The 20,487-nt window shown below is 45.6% G+C and overlaps 1 protein-coding gene across 4 annotated transcripts in view; it reads right to left on the bottom strand.

Moving 5' to 3' along the window:
- The window catches only part of LOC146042259 (cell adhesion molecule CEACAM1-like), a 131,373-nt gene that overhangs the window by 2,123 nt on the left and 108,763 nt on the right, over positions 1-20,487 (bottom strand). For all 4 annotated transcript variants that reach the window (XM_083162182.1, XM_083162183.1, XM_083162184.1 and 1 more), the window contains 2 exons: positions 6,536-6,618; positions 5,421-5,462 (listed from right to left, as the gene is read on the bottom strand). In XM_083162182.1, coding sequence (XP_083018308.1) covers positions 5,421-5,462; positions 6,536-6,618 — 125 coding nt within the window. The remainder of the gene's footprint in view (positions 1-5,420; positions 5,463-6,535; positions 6,619-20,487) is intronic.

Genomic DNA, 20,487 nt, shown 5'->3' with positions numbered 1-20,487 from the left:
CGCAGACATGATTTGCCAGAAAACTGGCAATACCGTCCTGCTAGAATCATTGCACCTCTGAATCCATTATGTCTCATACGCCTTCTGACACAGAACATCTAGGTTATATTACACTAACAAAACATTAAATAATACTTATTAAAGAAATGAGACATATGTTGAATTGTATCAAAGCTAAACATAAGAAATAATCTAATAGATAAATAGCGTAACAAAGGAATGCTTCAGTTATATTCTACATGAGGCTATTCCAGTTGATCCTCTCATTTAACCCTTTAGGTGCAATGGTGTCTAAGCGAAAAATCCACTCAGACTCTTTGAGCAACAATTTTTTTGCTCGATTGCCCCCCCTCAGAGATTCAGGGACACAGTCTATAATAAAATGTTTAAACTGTGCAATGGAGTGGCCAGTGGCTTTAAAATGGCGTGCCACCGGCTGGTCCACCTCCTTGCCCTTAAGGGACAAGTTGATGGCCGACCGGTGTAACGCCATCCTATCCCGAAATGGACGTATGGTTTGGCCTATATAGTATAACCCACAGGGGCACACTATAACGTAAACAACATGTGAAGTTTTACACGTCATCACATGTCTGATGGTATATGTTTTACGTGAATGCGGGTGTTTGAATTCTTTGCAAGTGAGCATGTGCTTACATGTCTCACATCCTGCACAACTATAGCAACCTGGGGGTTTGACATATGTATTGGGGGGCCTAGGGATACCTAAGCCTGTCACATCTGTCCTCACCAGACGATCCCTCAGGTTAGGACCTCTTCTGAAGGCAGCCAAAGGACGAATTTTGTTAAGGCCAGGAAGATCAGGGTCAGTCTTAATAATGGGCCATAGTGCATTGGTGGCATGTCTGATGACTGGACTCGCCACCGAAAATGTGCTGGCCCATGGAAGAACTGACTGAGGATTTCTGGTCTTGGGAATCAATAACTGAGCCCTGGGTGTACTCATGACTTCAGCCTTTTGTATACTCAATAGTTTGGGATCATATCCTCTCATGATAAATTTATCAATGAGAACATCAAGCTTGGATTCGACCTCACTGGGATTGCTGGTGATCCTTTTTACGCGGATCATCTGAGATCTGGGGAGACCTTTTTTGAGGGCAAGGGGGTGATGGCTACTTGCCATAAGGAAGGTATTACGGTCCACATCCTTAAAGTAAACATCAGTACTGATTTTATTGTCACAGATAGTCACGGACACATCCAAAAAATGAATGTTCCGTGAATCGTGAGCTGCCGTGTACTTAATGGTGGAATCCCCCACGTTGATGTCCACCAGCAATTTGGACAACAATTCCTGACCCCCTGTCCACAAAATGAAGACGTCATCTATATACCGCGTAAACAGCAACAGATGACGTCTAATTTCGGGATTAGAAAAGAAGGTACTTTCCTCCTGTCCAAACATGAATATGTTAGCAAAAGAGGGGGCCACAGAAGAGCCCATGGCACACCCTCTTAGCTGCAGGTAGTATGACCCATCAAACATAAAATAATTACGCTTCAATGTTAACATAATTAATTTGGCAAAAAGTTCATGATTGAACAAGTCAGGGTCCAGGTATTGGCCTATAAAAAGCTTCATAGCCTCCACCCCCTCCTCGTGGGGAATGGAGGTATACAGGCTACAAACGTCCAGGCATACCATAATTGTCCCATCTGGAACCTCACCAATCTGGTCCAACAGCTTCAAAAAGCTTGTTGTATCCTTCAGAAAGGTGGGCTTCAGGGGAAGCAATGGTTGTAACAGAAAGTCCAAGAATTTCGCTATGGGTTGGTAAAGCGAATCACGCGCTGAAATTATAGGCCTCCCAGGTGGAGAAACCGGGTCCTTGTGGACCTTCGGAAGTGAATATAACACTGGAACCACAGGCCACTCTGAATACAAAGATTTAAATAGCTTGGGCAAAATTACACCATCTTTGACTGCTTTGGATAAAATTTCATGAAGTTCCAGCTGATATTTTTTGGTTGGATTTGCAGTAAGTTTTTGATAAACTGCTACATCCGACAGTTGGGAATAGAGTTCCTGCCGATAATCCTTAAGGTTCAGGACCACAATGGCCCCGCCCTTATCGGCAGGCCTGATAACAATGTCCTCATATTTCCCTAGATCACTCAGGGCTTTGGCTTCTGTGGGAGATAGATTTTTCTTATATTTTGCCGGTGCTCCATTGAATTTTATTACAGAGTCATCTAACAATCTGCCGAACGTGCGAATTGCTGCATTGCTGGACATAGGGTCGAAGCCCGATCTTGAAGTACTTCTAAGAAATTTATCCAAAGGGTCATTGGAGGGAATCTCTGGACGTGTCTGGAAATGCTCCTTCAGACGGAGCTTACGCATCAATTGGTGGTGGTCACGTTTCCACCTAAAGGGATCATGCAGGTTAGTGGGTACATAAGATAAACCCTTATTCAATACCTGCAATTCTGTGTCACTCAAAACACGGTCAGATAAGTTCATCACAACGGTCTCTTGTCCACCCTGCGAGGTGGATTTCGCCTGGTGGCGTTTGTTTTGCCCGCCCCTGCGGGTGGGCGGTTTCTGCCTCCACCGGCTGAAGAAGTCCCGGCCTCCCACAGAAGCCAAAGCCCTGAGTGATCTAGGGAAATATGAGGACATTGTTATCAGGCCTGCCGATAAGGGCGGGGCCATTGTGGTCCTGAACCTTAAGGATTATCGGCAGGAACTCTATTCCCAACTGTCGGATGTAGCAGTTTATCAAAAACTTACTGCAAATCCAACCAAAAAATATCAGCTGGAACTTCATGAAATTTTATCCAAAGCAGTCAAAGATGGTGTAATTTTGCCCAAGCTATTTAAATCTTTGTATTCAGAGTGGCCTGTGGTTCCAGTGTTATATTCACTTCCGAAGGTCCACAAGGACCCGGTTTCTCCACCTGGGAGGCCTATAATTTCAGCGCGTGATTCGCTTTACCAACCCATAGCGAAATTCTTGGACTTTCTGTTACAACCATTGCTTCCCCTGAAGCCCACCTTTCTGAAGGATACAACAAGCTTTTTGAAGCTGTTGGACCAGATTGGTGAGGTTCCAGATGGGACAATTATGGTATGCCTGGACGTTTGTAGCCTGTATACCTCCATTCCCCACGAGGAGGGGGTGGAGGCTATGAAGCTTTTTATAGGCCAATACCTGGACCCTGACTTGTTCAATCATGAACTTTTTGCCAAATTAATTATGTTAACATTGAAGCGTAATTATTTTATGTTTGATGGGTCATACTACCTGCAGCTAAGAGGGTGTGCCATGGGCTCTTCTGTGGCCCCCTCTTTTGCTAACATATTCATGTTTGGACAGGAGGAAAGTACCTTCTTTTCTAATCCCGAAATTAGACGTCATCTGTTGCTGTTTACGCGGTATATAGATGACGTCTTCATTTTGTGGACAGGGGGTCAGGAATTGTTGTCCAAATTGCTGGTGGACATCAACGTGGGGGATTCCACCATTAAGTACACGGCAGCTCACGATTCACGGAACATTCATTTTTTGGATGTGTCCGTGACTATCTGTGACAATAAAATCAGTACTGATGTTTACTTTAAGGATGTGGACCGTAATACCTTCCTTATGGCAAGTAGCCATCACCCCCTTGCCCTCAAAAAAGGTCTCCCCAGATCTCAGATGATCCGCGTAAAAAGGATCACCAGCAATCCCAGTGAGGTCGAATCCAAGCTTGATGTTCTCATTGATAAATTTATCATGAGAGGATATGATCCCAAACTATTGAGTATACAAAAGGCTGAAGTCATGAGTACACCCAGGGCTCAGTTATTGATTCCCAAGACCAGAAATCCTCAGTCAGTTCTTCCATGGGCCAGCACATTTTCGGTGGCGAGTCCAGTCATCAGACATGCCACCAATGCACTATGGCCCATTATTAAGACTGACCCTGATCTTCCTGGCCTTAACAAAATTCGTCCTTTGGCTGCCTTCAGAAGAGGTCCTAACCTGAGGGATCGTCTGGTGAGGACAGATGTGACAGGCTTAGGTATCCCTAGGCCCCCCAATACATATGTCAAACCCCCAGGTTGCTATAGTTGTGCAGGATGTGAGACATGTAAGCACATGCTCACTTGCAAAGAATTCAAACACCCGCATTCACGTAAAACATATACCATCAGACATGTGATGACGTGTAGAACTTCACATGTTGTTTACGTTATAGTGTGCCCCTGTGGGTTATACTATATAGGCCAAACCATACGTCCATTTCGGGATAGGATGGCGTTACACCGGTCGGCCATCAACTTGTCCCTTAAGGGCAAGGAGGTGGACCAGCCGGTGGCACGCCATTTTAAAGCCACTGGCCACTCCATTGCACAGTTTAAACATTTTATTATAGACTGTGTCCCTGAATCTCTGAGGGGGGGCAATCGAGCAAAAAAATTGTTGCTCAAAGAGTCTGAGTGGATTTTTCGCTTAGACACCATTGCACCTAAAGGGTTAAATGAGAGGATCAACTGGAATAGCCTCATGTAGAATATAACTGAAGCATTCCTTTGTTACGCTATTTATCTATTAGATTATTTCTTATGTTTAGCTTTGATACAATTCAACATATGTCTCATTTCTTTAATAAGTATTATTTAATGTTTTGTTAGTGTAATATAACCTAGATGTTCTGTGTCAGAAGGCGTATGAGACATAATGGATTCAGAGGTGCAATGATTCTAGCAGGACGGTATTGCCAGTTTTCTGGCAAATCATGTCTGCGTATGTTGAGTGCCATTGAATTGTTACATTGTCCTCATGCTGCCAAGCGCAGGATCCTATGGTTATTTATGTTCTTTTTATGTTTGTTTTTTCCAGTTTCCGGGCATCAGACCTAGCGGGCGTCTGTGCGGATCAAGCTAAAGGAGGAAACGCGATTCGCTTCCTGCCGATTGAGACGTAAACAGAAGGTTTCTTAGCAACCCCTGTGATGCGTCCAGAGCGGAAGTGACGGTGACCACTTCCGGCGAGCGGCTCCGTGGACGCGGCGGCGTCTGAAAACCCCGGGAACTGGTGAGTATAAGAATGTTTTGTATGTCATTGATGGGTGCTGTAGGATTGGGCTGAGGACGGGGTTTGTCCCCCGAAACGTCCCCAATACACTTACTTGTTTTGAAACCTTCTACCATCGTCTCCTGAGTGCCGTTATTTTTCCTGCTTGGAAAATTTGGATTGCTATATGTCATCATCTTCTGGCACCTGGGGCAGTTGTGCGACTAAACTATTTGAGTGCCGGCAGACTTTGGACTGTATATATATATATATATATATATATATATATATATATATATATATATATATTTATTTATTTATTTATTAATTAGCATTTTGCACCTACAGTATATTATAAGCATCATCCCAGTAGATGTATTTTTTTCATACCTCATAATGTGGATTTTGATTTGCAGAATCTGTTCCCTCCGTCTGTATAAGACATAATAAACTTTTTTTGCAAGCAAAACATAAAAGTATCAATGGTACTTCGTTACTTTCACGGCGCCAGCATGGCGCCGCGCTACTTCCGGGTTACGCTCGCCACAAACTAAGTAAAATAAACGAAATTAACGCCATGCCAACATGGATAGTTCATACTCCCACTATCCATGTTGGCATGGAGTTGATTTTAAATAGCGTGGCGAGCGTAGCGAGCCACCGAGCCCGCAGCGTGGGCGAGCGGAGCGAGCCCCCAAGGGGACTCTGACGCGCGGCGCCATGCTGGCGCCGTGAAAGTAAAGAAGTACTGTATCAATATTAATGAATCATACCGCTACAGAAACAACAATGAGAATAATAACTGAGTGAGTGGCCAGTACAGGTTAACAAATCAGTAGGAGGAGTACAGACATACTGTAGTTAGCCAATCAGAAAACTGAAAAATTGAAATACCTAAATAAATAAATCAGGCGCAACCAGAAAAGGCTGCCATTCGTCATCATAGTTATCTACATTCAGGACTCAGAGAGGCATACTGTACTTATTGAGCGTAATTAAATTAAATTGAAATGTTCTAACTGTACTTGGCCGATGCTTATATAATGTTAAAGATATTTTTTTTTAACAAAGTGGTAAATATTACATACTGTATCTTAATAAAGAGGTCAATTATAAGTAATTTCTGAGGGGCAAGCAGAACATTTTTATCAATACATAGACATCGCTATTAATCTTTTATATGACGTTCTACCCATTATTTCATTTCTGAAGTAGAGTTATCTTGTAGTGTATGATATGTTACAAGTTCAAGAATACACTGATAAACCAATACATTCTGACCCCTGTGATATCACAATGACACTTATTATACGGACCCCGGTATCTCTGCACTGGGGTACCAAGAGGGTCCCACTGCCATATAGCCCTGAGCCAGAACACTTTAGGTGAATGTGGTTTAAGTGTTTGTAGCCCACCTTAATTACAATCAGTTTCAGTGTAAACCACAAAACCCCACAAATATAAATGATTATCTCTATGTTACACCCGCACTGCACACACTGTACCTTTGCTCTTCTCGGTATATTTTCATAAATGGGTCCTGATGGCATATTTGTATTCTCATAAACAGGAATTTTTGGAGGGAAATCTAGAAAAAAGCAAATTATAAATATTTATAAAAAGAATTGTGGAACTGTATGAATTGTATAGATCTCTCTCTCTCTCTCTCTCTCTCTCCATAGACACATACATACACAAAGAAGAGTGGCACTCCAAATAATCCTCAAACTGTCAGATGCCGGGTGCGACACTCAATGGGAATAGAAATCTGGATGTCAGTGGCGATCACTGGGACTTCCAATAAGCGACACAACACTGTCAGTGCTGCCGACGTTTCGTATTTTACTACAGTACATCGCCTTTGTCTTGAAGGAAAATTCAAGACATCCCAGTAATTGCCAATGGCATCCAGCTATCTATATATCATACTTTCCTACCCTGCTGCATCCTGCAGGAGACTCCCTGAAATAGTAGGAATCTCCCTCTCTCCCTGGAAGGTCTAGCAATCTCCCTGATCTCACCTAACCCACATTGTGCAGCTGTTACATTTTGGGAGAAAAAAGAAATCAGAAATATATACATTCAAATGGGACCATCCGTGGCATTTCCATGCATTGGTTATTATAAGGCACAATGGTCCTTATGGCTACATACATTTTAAAGGTTTCTCTTGGCCACTTATATGGAACCACGTGTAATACACAATACACGAGCAACCCTGACACATATCGCTGGGAAATCGGAGCAATGGTATGTTTTTACCTCACAGAACAGACTCTGATCCAAACTTTCCTTTAAAAAGGGAAATATTGAGAAGCCTGCACAAGGCTTGCCTGCCATCTGAGACCTGCATCTTAAATCTAAAGCAAGCAATGAGTTAGAACTGGAGTTTGGACTGGATTGGGACATAAACCGCAACACTGCCACATTTTATTTTAGCTTTTTCCCAAATTACCATCTGTTTCAGCCTCTGAGCTGAGGAAAACTGTTTTACTCTTTGTTCTACTGTTTCTTTACCATGAACTTCATCATATACCCCTGCCCCCACTGGAGGCAAAGCCTGTATGCGGTACCTTCACTGGTTGCACACCCTGCCAGCAACAATCTGCGCAGTGTACCTCAGATATTTACCTCTGTGCGCAGGATGTAATGTCCATTCTTGCACCCGCCATTTTTTGGGGCCTATGCTGTTCCTCTGTCCTGCATGGGGTGTTGCTCTCTGCCTTTGTGCCTTTGGTGCTACTTGGTCTGTATCTCAGCACTGAGTTGCAGGCCGGGCAGCACTGGAGGTGCCATGGCGCAGAGTGGCACCCTGAGTGGGGGAGAGGGGCTGGGCTATGGGAGTTGCAGGGTGCTAGAGTGTACACAGAGAATGTACTACTTGTGGCTCTATTAACGCAGAGTTCATCATACTATAATAGAGATCAGTTCTCCCATATGTGCATTGCATCCATGTGTGGCTTATCTCCTACAGCAAAATGGCTGCCTTATTTGGTATGCCTGCGGATTGGATGAAAGAACCGATGGTTACGGTGGGACACTAGCACCAGGACGCTGAAACCACCCATTTTGAGTTATCTCTTCTGGGCGTGACCTATTTGTCCCAAGGTAATCCTACGTTGTGCGCCCAAGACGGCTGCCGCGCCTGGTACCTTTTATGGTTGGAGTATATAACCCATAGAAGATATTACCCAAAATGTCTGCACCAACCCAGCAGTATGCTGATTGTGCTCTCTACATTAAGGGCCTTATTCTGATCGAATCGGTGAAACGTGCGTGCGGTCCGTCACACCGTACGTTTCCCGTACGCTCACGGTGAGCGTAAGTCCGCCCATAGAACAGACGCACATGGACGGTCACAAACACCGACAATGGGGAGTGGCGTACACTTGAGCGTACGCCACCGTGCATGGATGGATCTCCCTCTTAGCCACCGATACCTGGCATACATCAGAGTGTACGCCACCATATACGGACGGGTCTCGTCCATTTTCACACCGACACCTTCCGTATATCTGAGCGTACGCCACAGTGCAAGTAGAAATTGAGTCCAAAAACATCATTGTTGCTCTGAGATGTGGTTTATGTGTCTTTTTCCTAATAAAAAACTGGTATGTTTGTGTTACAGTGAAAAAGTTGACACATGTCAACCAGGGCCAGAGCTACCACTAGGCAGCTTTAGGCAGCTGCCTAGGGCGCTGGCCGCTGGAGGGCGCCCCTTACTTATCACTAAATGAAGCAGAGCCAGCTGGTCCCTCAAGCAGCCGACACCTTTCTCTCGGCATCATTAAAAAAACGTGTTTTTGCGGTTACCGGAAGGCAGGAGGGGGGGCCTGCGGCGCTGTAATATAAATGCCGCCTCAATCAGACACCAGCCGCCCACCCAGCCATCCTCACAACACTGACCTCCCCCACCTCAGACTCAGAGGCAGCAAACAACATTGGCGCTGTGGAGCCCGCAGCGGCAGAACAAACAGGGAGCAATGCCTCCCTCCCATCCGCAGTGGCTTCCCATCCACAGGAGGGGGGATCCACGGCACTGTAATAGAACTGCCGCGGCTTCCGCCTCGATCAGACAACAGCCGCCCGCCCAGCCTTCCCTCACAGAACAGAGTCTGCAAACAACATTGGCGCTGTGGAGCCGCAGCTGCAGAACAAACAGGGAGCAGCGCCTCCCTCCCATCCGCAGTGGCTTCCCATCCACAGGAGGGGGGATCCACAGCACTGTAATAGAACTGCAGCAGCTTCCGCCTCGATCAGACAACAGCCACTCGCCCAGCCTTCCCTCACAGAACAGAGTCTGCAAACAACATTGGCGCTGTGGAGCCCGCAGCGGCAGAACAAACAGGGAGCAGCGCCTCCCTCCCATCCGCAGTGGCTTCCCATCCACAGGAGGGGGGATCCACGGCACTGTAATAGAACTGCCGCGGCTTCCGCTTCGATCAGACAACAGCCGCCCGCCCAGCCTTCCCTCACAGAACAGAGTCTGCAAACAACATTGGCGCTGTGGAGCCGCAGCTGCAGAACAAACAGGGAGCAGCGCCTCCCTCCCAGCAGCAGTGGACTGGCTTCCCATCTAGCTGAGCAGAAACCCCCGGCCCCCACACCAACAGTAAGCTACCTTTTAATGTGGAGATAATACTTGCATTAGTGAGCCGTGGCTGCCTGGGGGAGTGGGTTCAAATCTGTGTGTATAATATCTGTGAGTCAGTCCCTGTATTTTTTCAATAAAAAAAAAACCTGTGAGTCCCTGTATGTCTGTCTGTACATGTGTGTTTATATATATATACATATATATACACACACACACACACACACACCTACCCCTTCACCCCTCCATTGTCTATGAGTGCCCTCACGGAAATAATGTAGGCGTTGAAAATAAGTTTGCAGCAGGGCCCTCCTTCCCCCATGTTTGTCTGTTTTATCCATTTTTTTCTCCCAGTGTTGTCAATATTTGTAAGCCACACCGGTATCTTCTACGCTACGCACCGGCCCTGATGTCAACACATAAATAAACGTACTACTACTACTACTACTACTACTACTACTACTACTACTACTACTACTACTACTATGTCGACTTCTGTTAATTGAGTGTTCTGCTTTTTAAAGTATACAGAAACACTTTCTGAATGGGTGAGATGCATAGGCGTGCGCAGCCAATTTTCTTAGGGGGTGCACCAATGGAGGGGCGTGTCCATCACTGCCTACTGGGCGTGTCCATTACCGCCTCCTATTCGTCAATGCAAACTAAATAGAATGTGACTTACAGTATTTATGTATATGGATTTCAGAATTAATCATTCCCATCCACACACATACTAGAAACAGGGACAGTGTGCGCCGACAGCGCTGCAAAAATTTACACTGTAAGGCCCATTCCACATGACACACACTAAAATGCCCATTCCACATAATGCCATGCACAGTAATGCCCATTCCACATATTGCCTCCCAACATAATGTCCATTACACATAATGCCACACACAGTAATACCCATTCCACATAATGCCACCCAAATAATGCCCATTACACATAATGCCACACAGAGTAATGCCCATTCCACATAATTCCACACACCATAATGCCCATTAGACATTATGCCATGGCTTGACATACTTTTCTTAAATAGGGTTAACAGGGACAGTGCGCATTGAAGGCGTGCACCAAAAATGTACACCGTAGTGCCTATTACACCTCACACACCCATTACATAGTATACCACATGCCATTATGACCAATTCATGTTATGGCACACACCGTAATGCCCAATAAACATTATACCAAACACTGTAATGCCGATTACACATTATGCCACACACTGTAATGCCCATTACACCACACACCGTAATGCCCATTACATGTTGTGCCTCACACTGTGATGCCCATTACAAGTTACGCCACAGACCGTGATGCCCATTACGCCTCACACCATGATGCCCATTACACCACACACTGTGATGCCCATTATACATTATGCAACACACTGTGTTGCTCATTACACATTTTTTGACACACGTGATGCCCATTACACATTATGCCACACGCCGTAATGCCCATTATACCACACACAGTAATGGCTATTACATATATGATGCCAGATAAGTGTTGCTTACCTACATGTTAATTGCTATGGCCTTCATGCTCGATGCCATGGGGTATTACATTCAGGCTAAGCTATAATGTGTTTTTTTTAAACAATATAAATTAAAAAACATAAAACAGCTGGCATATAAAAGGCTGGTGAGAGAGGGACTAGCACTCAGGGGCAAATGCAGGCTTTTTAGGAAAAGCTTTCCAAATATTTGAATCTGTAATATACAGTATATAAGGATGCACATGAGGAGAGATGGAGACATGAAGAGAGAAAGGGAATGTGGAGAAACATGGAGAGGGGGCATGAAGAGAGAGATGGAGTAGAATAAGAGATGGACAGAGAAATATAGGAAGAGAGGGAAATGGGAGAGAGATGCAGAAAAGAGAGGGGGGTACAGAGAGAGAGAGAGAGAGAGAGGGGGGGGGGGGTAAAGAGAGAGAGAGAGAGATAGGGGGTACAGAGAGAGAGAGGTACAAAGAGAGAGAGAGAGAGAGAGAGGGGGTACAGAGAGAGAGAGAGAGAAAGGTACAGAGAGAGAGAGGTACAGAGAGAGAGAGAGAGAGAGAGAGAGAGAGGGGTACACAGAGAGAGACATGAAAACAGAGAGTATACCATTAATCTCTGAATGTGAGGTGCACAGGTCAGAGAACAGTTACCTGGAGCAGCTCTGTATTGCAGGGGCTCTCACATCATGAAGCACGTGAGTGGCGGGGGAAGGGGGGTGAAGTGAGGAACCCACTTGCCGGGTGGAACTTTCAAGGAGCTGCGCTATAGCTGCGCGCTATACCTTCCTGGTGTGAGTCAGCCCAGGCTTTGCCGCGTCATAAGCATAATACGTCGTCTGTAGCAGCCTGAGCTAGAGCTACGCTGTCTCTGATTGATCGGGCAGCAGGGGGGTATGCCGGTATTGAGGTAACTCCACTTCAGTGCTGCCTCCGCATCAGCCTGCCTCTGCCACCTCGTACTGTTCCCTGCTGCCGGACCGGCTCTGCCCCGGCACGCAACCACCTCAGTGACTCCCCACTGTGCAACGTCCACGGCAGGGGGAGCGGCGAACTTTAGCATAAAAAAAATATTTTTTTAGAAGTGTCGGCAATCGTGCGGGGGGTCATTAGGAGGTGCCTGTGCACCCCCGGCACCCCCCGTGCGCACGCCTATGGTGAGATGGTTACTGCAGCATTGCTTATTACATTCAGGTGTATGTGTTTGAGTAATTAGCAGACCCAGGCGTCCGCTCTCATGCGGTAGCTTTAAGCGTGGTCAGGAGCACTCTTTGGCGTCCGCCTGTTTTTGGCCCAAAATGCACGGTGCGTTCGCCGATTGAGGCGGTTGTGGCACCGTGCATTTTGTGTGCACACCCCCGTGTACACCATGTTTACGCCCAGTTTTCCTCATTATTCCGGCGGCACCCATAAAAACGCCCACATGCCCCCCACAATGACCGTACTCTTGCGGACAGGTTTTTTCGCATGAAGAGACCCGTCCGTGAGCGGTGTGAGGTCGCCGCACATGCGCATAGCGAAAGCTACGCATGCGCAGATGCAAAAAACCCCGAACCGACCGCGTACGGTCCCACCGCACAAAGCAAAAAACCCCTGAGTCCTTAAATCTCTCTGTTTTTCAACGTCATGCAATTCTAATGCCGTTGTTCAATATACCATATTTTTTATGTCTTTTTTAAGCGACTTTGAGCCCTATGGGAGAAAAGCGCTATATAAATAAAATTATTATTATTATTGTATACAGTATTACATCTATTTTCGTATAAGCATGAAGAAATAAGGTATAATATAAATATAAATACAGTATATTATAAATAAGCCATAAGTACGTACTTTTCTTTACTATGAAGAACACAATGAGTGTAACGATAGCCACCCCAGCGAGCACGCCTATCACGATACCGGCTATCTCCCCGCCATTCAGTCCTCCAGGAGCAGCTACAGGATAAATAATAGAACTGTACATCAGGAATTTTCTTTTGATTTTACTTTAAAAGATAATAGAAAAGAACAATATTCAATTGAGTTTTATAGGGGAGGGGCTGGCATGCAGCCGAGTGCAGATACAGCTGGCAACCAATGTTCCCTCTAATTTTACGAAGGCTGTGTGCGGCAAATTATTTTGGCTGTGCAACTTTGGAAGGAAATTTAAATTTTTGTGCGTCACTTATATATAACTGGAAAATGACGTTCAGCATTTGTGTTAACTTTACTTTAAAATTATATTAAACATTTAAACATTCAAAACACAGCACACAATGTAGTTAATGGGTGAAACACACATCAATTGAGTCCACAACTGCAAAAAGGGACCACTGCTGCTTTGTGCGCTCTGTTGTAATGTCTGTACGCATGCTTGTCGAGTTGTGTGCGCGCGCACGCGCGCACAGCTTAGAGGGAACACTGCTGGCAACGTCCCCAGGCTCTTCCGCCCAGTGCAGCTGCCCCGCCCACTCTTTACACCGCTGGTAGCGCCTTTCTCCCTAGCCTATCCTCACTATACAGATCTCATACACCCCAAAGTGATTGCCTTGTATCCTGGCACTAATACTGTATACTATGTGCAAATTGTTATTGCACAGGAGGAAAACCCCACACATCGCTCTTGCTTGGACTTTGCCTTGATAAAGCAGCAGTGATACCCATTACAGATAAGACTGGAGAGGAAGTTGTTACATTATTACACTTACCTGTGACACATTGTATTCACTGCAGCCTCACAAATGTAAGAGTTTAGGAATGGTCAGATCCTGTAGCCATGACTGGGATGGTGTACGATACATCGTATGCAAAAGGACCGCATCCGGTGTATCATATGCTATCATAGGCGTGCGCAGCCCATTTTCTTAGGAGGTGCACCATTGGAGGGGCATGTCCATCACCGCCTACTGGGTGTGTCCATCACCGCCTACTGGGTGTGTCCATCACCGCCTACTGGGCGTGTCCATCCCCGACTACTGGGCGTGTCAATCAATGTCTTTTGGGCATTAATGCAAACTAAATAGAAGGTGACTTATTTATGTAAATGCCCTTCAGAAGGAATCATTCCCCCCCACACATACTAGATACTGTAATGGTCATTCCACATAATGCCCATTACACATTATGCCAGGGCTTGACACATTTTTGTAAAACATGGACAATAGGTACAGTGTGCGCTGAAGGTGCACACCAAAAATGTACACTGTAATGCCTATTACACGTCACACACCCATTACATAGTATACCACATGCCATAATGACCATTACACATTATTCCACACACTGTAATGTCCATTACACATTATACCAAACACTGTAATGCCCATTACATGTTGCGCCTCACACCATGATGCCATTGCACATTGCGTCTCACACTGTGATGCCCGTTACACATTCTGTCTCACACCATGATGCACAGTACACATTATGCCACACACCTTAATGCCCATTACACATTAAGCCATTACACATTATGTCACACACCATAATGCCTATTACATATTATGCCACATAAGTAGTGATTACCTACACTGCTCATTGCTAGGAGTTACATGCTTGATACCAGGGGATTCACGCTTGTTTCCACAGGGGATTTCCTGGTTGTTGGTCAAGGGGGATTACATGATCGTTGTCCAGCCTGGATTACATGCTCATTGCCCAGGGGTATTACATGCTTGTTGCCCAGAGGGATTACATGCTCATTACCTAGGAGGGATTACAGGCTTGTTTCACAGAGGGGATTTCATGCTCATTGCCCAGCAGGGGATTACATGCTCATTTCCCTTCAGGGGATTACATGCTCATTGCCCAGCGGGGGATTACATGCTCATTGCCATGTGGAGATGCAGTGCCCCAGGAGACGCAGTCTCAGACACAATCACAGCTGCAGAAATATGTATCAGAGGGGGATAATTTGAGCAGGACCTGAAGGGATTATCTGAGAAGATATTTGCTTTTGGCACAATACAACCCAGAGCTGAACCGACCCTAGGCATAGAATTTATGCCCCTAGGCATTTGCATATGCCTAGGGCCATCTTTATCTGGGTGAGACCCCCCTCCCCCCTGTAGTTTCAGCAAACACGCTGGCTCCCTGGTGGCCATCCCTGGCACCAGAGCTGGCCCTGACCAATTTGATGCCCTAGGCAAAATTATGTCTCAGCGATAAAGTCTCTCCCCCAGATTTCCTCACTGAAGGATGGGAAATTATGGGAAAATTTGTCCAAACACCCATATTTGGGGTCTATTTAAAGATGATTTCAAATGTCCAACAGGAGTGGGAATGCGACAAAGCATTGCAGGATGCAGCATTTTATGGGAGCAACCCAGGAAAAAGCAGACACATCTGGGCCGCTCCGGGGAGGGTTGCCTCTGCTGAATAATGTGACGGGGAGATAGTGGGAGTCAGGGAGTCTGTGAGTGTCGATATAGTGTGTGACTGTGATAGAGTGCGTCAGGGAGATAGTGAATCACAAGGAGATAGTGGGTGACATGGAGATAGAGGGTGACATATAGTGGGTGACACAGCGATAGTGGGTGACATATAGTGGGGGACACAGAGATAGTGGGTGAAATATAGTGGATGACACAGAGATAGTGGGTGACAATATAGTGCGTGACAGAGAGAGACAGGGAAATAGTGGGTGACATGGAGATAGAGGGTGACATATAGTGGGTGACACAGCGATAGTGGGTGACATATAGTGGGTGACACATAGATAGTGGGTGACACAGAGATAGTGGGTGAAATATAGTGGATGACACAGAGATAGTGGGTGACATACTGTATAGTTATTGACAGGGAGATAATGGGTTACACAGACATAGTGGGTGACACAGACATAGTGGTTGATGGTGAGATATTGGGTGACTGGGGGGCATTGGATAAAAGCTGTGAGATGGCAACAATAGAAAAACAGTTTAGCAGCGGTAGGGTGGTTTAGACAATTTGAAACAAGCGAATCAATTAATAGCAAATAGTAACAAATTTAATGGCACATAAAAAATACATTTATCCGGATATAAAATTATATCATAAAAAAAGGTAGTTTAAAAAGCAAAACTTGATAAAAGTGGATTTTTGGGTGTTTCATATAACCTGCATTAGACGATTCAGAGTTCCGTGGAGAAGTCCAAGTATGAACCACAATGGTGGGAATGGCCGCTGGAGGTGGATTTAAAGATGAAGTCCTTCTTTGAATTAGGGCAAGATTTACCCACGGAAGGTACGACCTCAACGATTGAAGCGGTGAAGATTGTAAATCCCAAATGGACCAGGTGCCCAGTGGATCCTTGCCCATTACCTGCCTGCCAAACATTCGAGACCAGAGTTTACTATACCAAGGAGAAAGTACCACCACCATTTGGGATTTACAATCTTCACCGCTTCAATCGTTGAGGTCGTACCTTCCGTGGGTAAATCTTGCCCTAATTCAAAGAAGGACTTCATCTTTAAATCCACCTCCAGCGGCCATTCCCACCATTGTGGTTCATACTTGGACTTCTCCACGGAACTCTGAATCGTCTAATGCAGGTTATATGAAACACCCAAAAATCCACTTTTATCAAGTTTTGCTTTTTAAACTACCTTTTTTTATGATATAATTTTATATCCGGATAAATGTATTTTTTATGTGCCATTAAATTTGTTACTATTTGCTATTAATTGATTCGCTTGTTTCAAATTGTCTAAACCACCCTACCGCTGCTAAACTGTTTTTCTATTGTACATTTTTCTAAGGGAACTGACTACTCCCTATATAGCAGCTGCTTAATCTTTTGAGAGAACAGCTGGTGGAAAGCGCTCCTTATCAACCTAGGTTGATTTTTCCTCCTCTTTTGTGAGATGGCAACAGGCTGTGACATTGATAAGTTTGCTTACACCTTAGGCAGGATGAGATGGGCTGGCTCTTTTTGTAGGCAGGGACAGGGTTCAGCTGTTACTGCATCCACCTGGCCACAATCATCAGCCCCGGCAGCACAGCCAGCACTGCAGAATCACCAACAAGTCCCGACTCCCCAGCAGCCATACAGGAAGCAGAGGAGAGGAGCTGGGGAAAGATTAGAGGGTAGCTCCGCCTCCTCCTCCTGACTGCCCGGTATGCGGCGCCAGCAGAGTGTGCTGTGCTGTCGCTGCCAGAGTGTGCTGAGCACGCAGCACGGAGGTGTATAATGAGTCTGTTTGACTCATTCACAATGAAGCTGCACTCTGTAGGCAGGCAGCTCTATGCCCGGCGGGGATACCGACTGTGATAGAAGGAAGGGGGCGGGGCGGCTGCTGCACAACGGGCTCTATGCTCGAGTCTTCAGTTGGGACTGGGGACTAAAATACGTGGGCGCGCATCGCGGTCAGCTTAGCAGCCAGCCGCATCATCACTGCTGCTGCCACTGCCAGGCAAGGAGGTGCTGTAATTGTGCGGGGGTGCCAGTTATTAGGAGGTGCCTGTGCACCCCCGGCACCCCCCGTGCGCACGCCTATGTATGCTATCCTGCTACCGGGTGAGATGGCGGGGTATCGCTTGAGAGGTGATACCTTTGCATTAATGTATGGGGGCCCTATGTATTTGATGGAGATAAAGTCCCAACCAGCTCCCAACTGTCATTTCTCAAACACAGTCTATGGCATGGCAGTTTTGGAGCTCATTGGTTAGTAGTTAACTCCACTTTCTCAATGTCCATGGCTTAGTAAATCTCCCTCTAAAGCTGCCCATAGACGGTCCATTCCCGGACCGTCCGTTCTGTACTATGAGATGCTCGCTCTCGCGCATCTCATAGTACGGTACAAAAAGTATGTGCTGCACATACTTTTTTGTTCTAGGTACACATCGTATCGGATCACAGTGCATGTACAATGCATGCACAAGGCATGCGATCCGATACTATGTGTGCTATTTAAGTACCAAACGGATCCGTTAAACGGACCGTGTATGGGCAGCTTTCGCTTGGATTTCAGACTTTACTATATAAATCTAGGCTGAATACTATTTACAATAAATACCTGGTACTGGTGGACTTCTGTACATTATAATGTTTCTTTCAGTTATATAAAGAATATCACTTACCCTTTGCTGTCACATTGAGTGTAAAGATGAAGGTGGCGTTTCCAATAAAATTGTTGGCTCTGCATTCGTATTTCCCACTTTCTCCTACAGTCACATCAGAGATCCGGAGACTGGATTTGTAGTCAGTAGAGTTCACTGAGAATTTACCTCCATTTGGTACAGGAGTGTGATTTGCAACGTACCAGAAGAACTTAGCAGGGAGGACCTGCATTGTAGCAGCGCTGGTTCGGGACTGGGGTCCAGCTGTCAGAGTCACTGTCATTACTGCCGGCTGCCCCTCTTCCACTCTAGTGATTGTATTATTGTCATGTCCTGGAGCCTTTGGGGGATCTGATGGAATACAATCAGAAGAACTACAATCAGCCGTCAGCATTCCCTCGTCCTGACCAGCAATGTTCAGTTCTACCTGTAGCTTCATCTTGGTCCCAACATGTGGGAGGAGCTTCCGCTCTCTACAGGAGAATGGGTCATGGAATCAACCCATATTATGTTGACATGCATTGGGTCAACTACTGAAGGTCGACACATGACATTAGTCAACATGGCTAAGGTCGACACAAGTATAAAGTTGACAATGGGAAGGTTGACAGTCAAAAGGTCAACATTTTTCAAAATTTTTTGTCCCGTATGTTGACATGGTCGGCATGGACACTGTCAAAAATGTACCGCATCCCCTCGCATGGCTCTCTGTGCCATGCGAGGGGATGCTAACAATTGGTCGGATACTAGATCCTGTAATCCACAATCTTCAAACGGCTATTAGGTATGGTTGCCATCGATGGCAATAGTGCAATTGGCCACCGATAGTGTTAAACTATGCAATGAATGGCCATCCATATTTTTACCTTTATATTTATTGATTGGCATTGGCATGGGGGGTGGGGCTTCATGGGTATTGGGGGTGGAGCTATAATGTGTGTCCTGGCACAAAACAAAAGCAGAACATCAGTTTTGCTGTGTCATCGATGGAGGGAAACCATCTGGTTCTCCCCCCATCGGTAGTAAAAGTATTCGACATCGGCCATAAACCATTAATGATTTGAAATCATCGATGGTCGATGGCCATCCCTAGGCTGTATTCGTGAATTAATATTCAGTTACAGACTGGTGAGATCTGTTTACTATGAACATAAAGCAAAATTATTAAGGGGATGTTTAGGGACCCAAAAGGAAAGTTTATTTTATAGGAACCGTGTCCTATTGGTGCAGTCCCTGAGCCCTGTCAACCTTTAGTAGTCGACCCAATGCATGTCAACCTAATGAACGTATCCCATCTACAGCGACCTGTTATTACCCCTATATTACACTATAATGTACGTTACCTCCATAGATCATATACATTTGGAGGTTTGGTTAAAATTTGGATAAGAATATTGAATAAAACAAAGGATGACATCACTCTTACATCTTGGACTATGACATCACAGCCATCGGTGATGGAACAGTTATATAAAAGTGCAGTAACAGATTCACAATACAGCTTATTATTATGATATCCATGTTTATCTCACCAATCAGCAGTATACAGCTTGAGGTTCTCCCCATCTGATCCCCCAGGCAGGTCAGATTAGATCCTTGGAGATTACTTTCTGAAGTCAAATTCCTGCTCACTTGGTTTTGATTGTTCTCTATTGTGTTACTAAACATCATGGTCACGTTGGCTGGAGGTTCCCCTCCCGACCAGGAGCAGGTGAGCTGGAGACTCTGACTGTAAGGTTGTGTGAGACATTGAATGCCCTCTGCTGGGCGCCCTGCGAGAAGAAATGAAGGAGAGTAATTAGTATACTGAGATTTAAATACGATTATTTGACCTTCTGCATTATTAGATATCTGTGCCCGGGCTCGGGGGTGCGCATTGTACATTATTTTTACTAATTGAGCCTCTAGCTCAGGCATGTCCAACCTGCGGCCCACCAGCTGTTGTGAAACTACACATCCCAGCATGCCTTGCCATAGTTTTAGCATTCCCTAATAGTAAAACTGTGGCAAGGCATGATGGGACGTGTAGTTTCTCAACAGCTAGAGGGCCATAGTTTGGACATACCTGCTCTTGATGATATCTGCTGTCCTCAATACGTGTCATGGTAGAGAGGGTCAACTGCAAGCGATCAGAAAAAGATACAGGAGGTGAATCCTGGCAGGCATCATGCACTACGGAAAATATGCATGTGCACATAGGCGAATCTAGAATTACTAGGTGATTCATCGCGCCCTACGGGCGCTCTTCACACCGTCGTAAGGGGCAGCGCCCAGTGTTCCCTCTAAGCTGTGCGCGCACACAACTCGACGAGCATGCGCACAGACATTACAAC

Source organism: Crinia signifera, chromosome 19 (assembly GCF_055691185.1).
Source record: "Crinia signifera chromosome 19, ASM5569118v1, whole genome shotgun sequence".
NCBI classification, from domain to species: Eukaryota; Metazoa; Chordata; class Amphibia; order Anura; family Myobatrachidae; genus Crinia; species Crinia signifera.
This window is presented reverse-complemented; position numbering and strand designations above follow the sequence as displayed.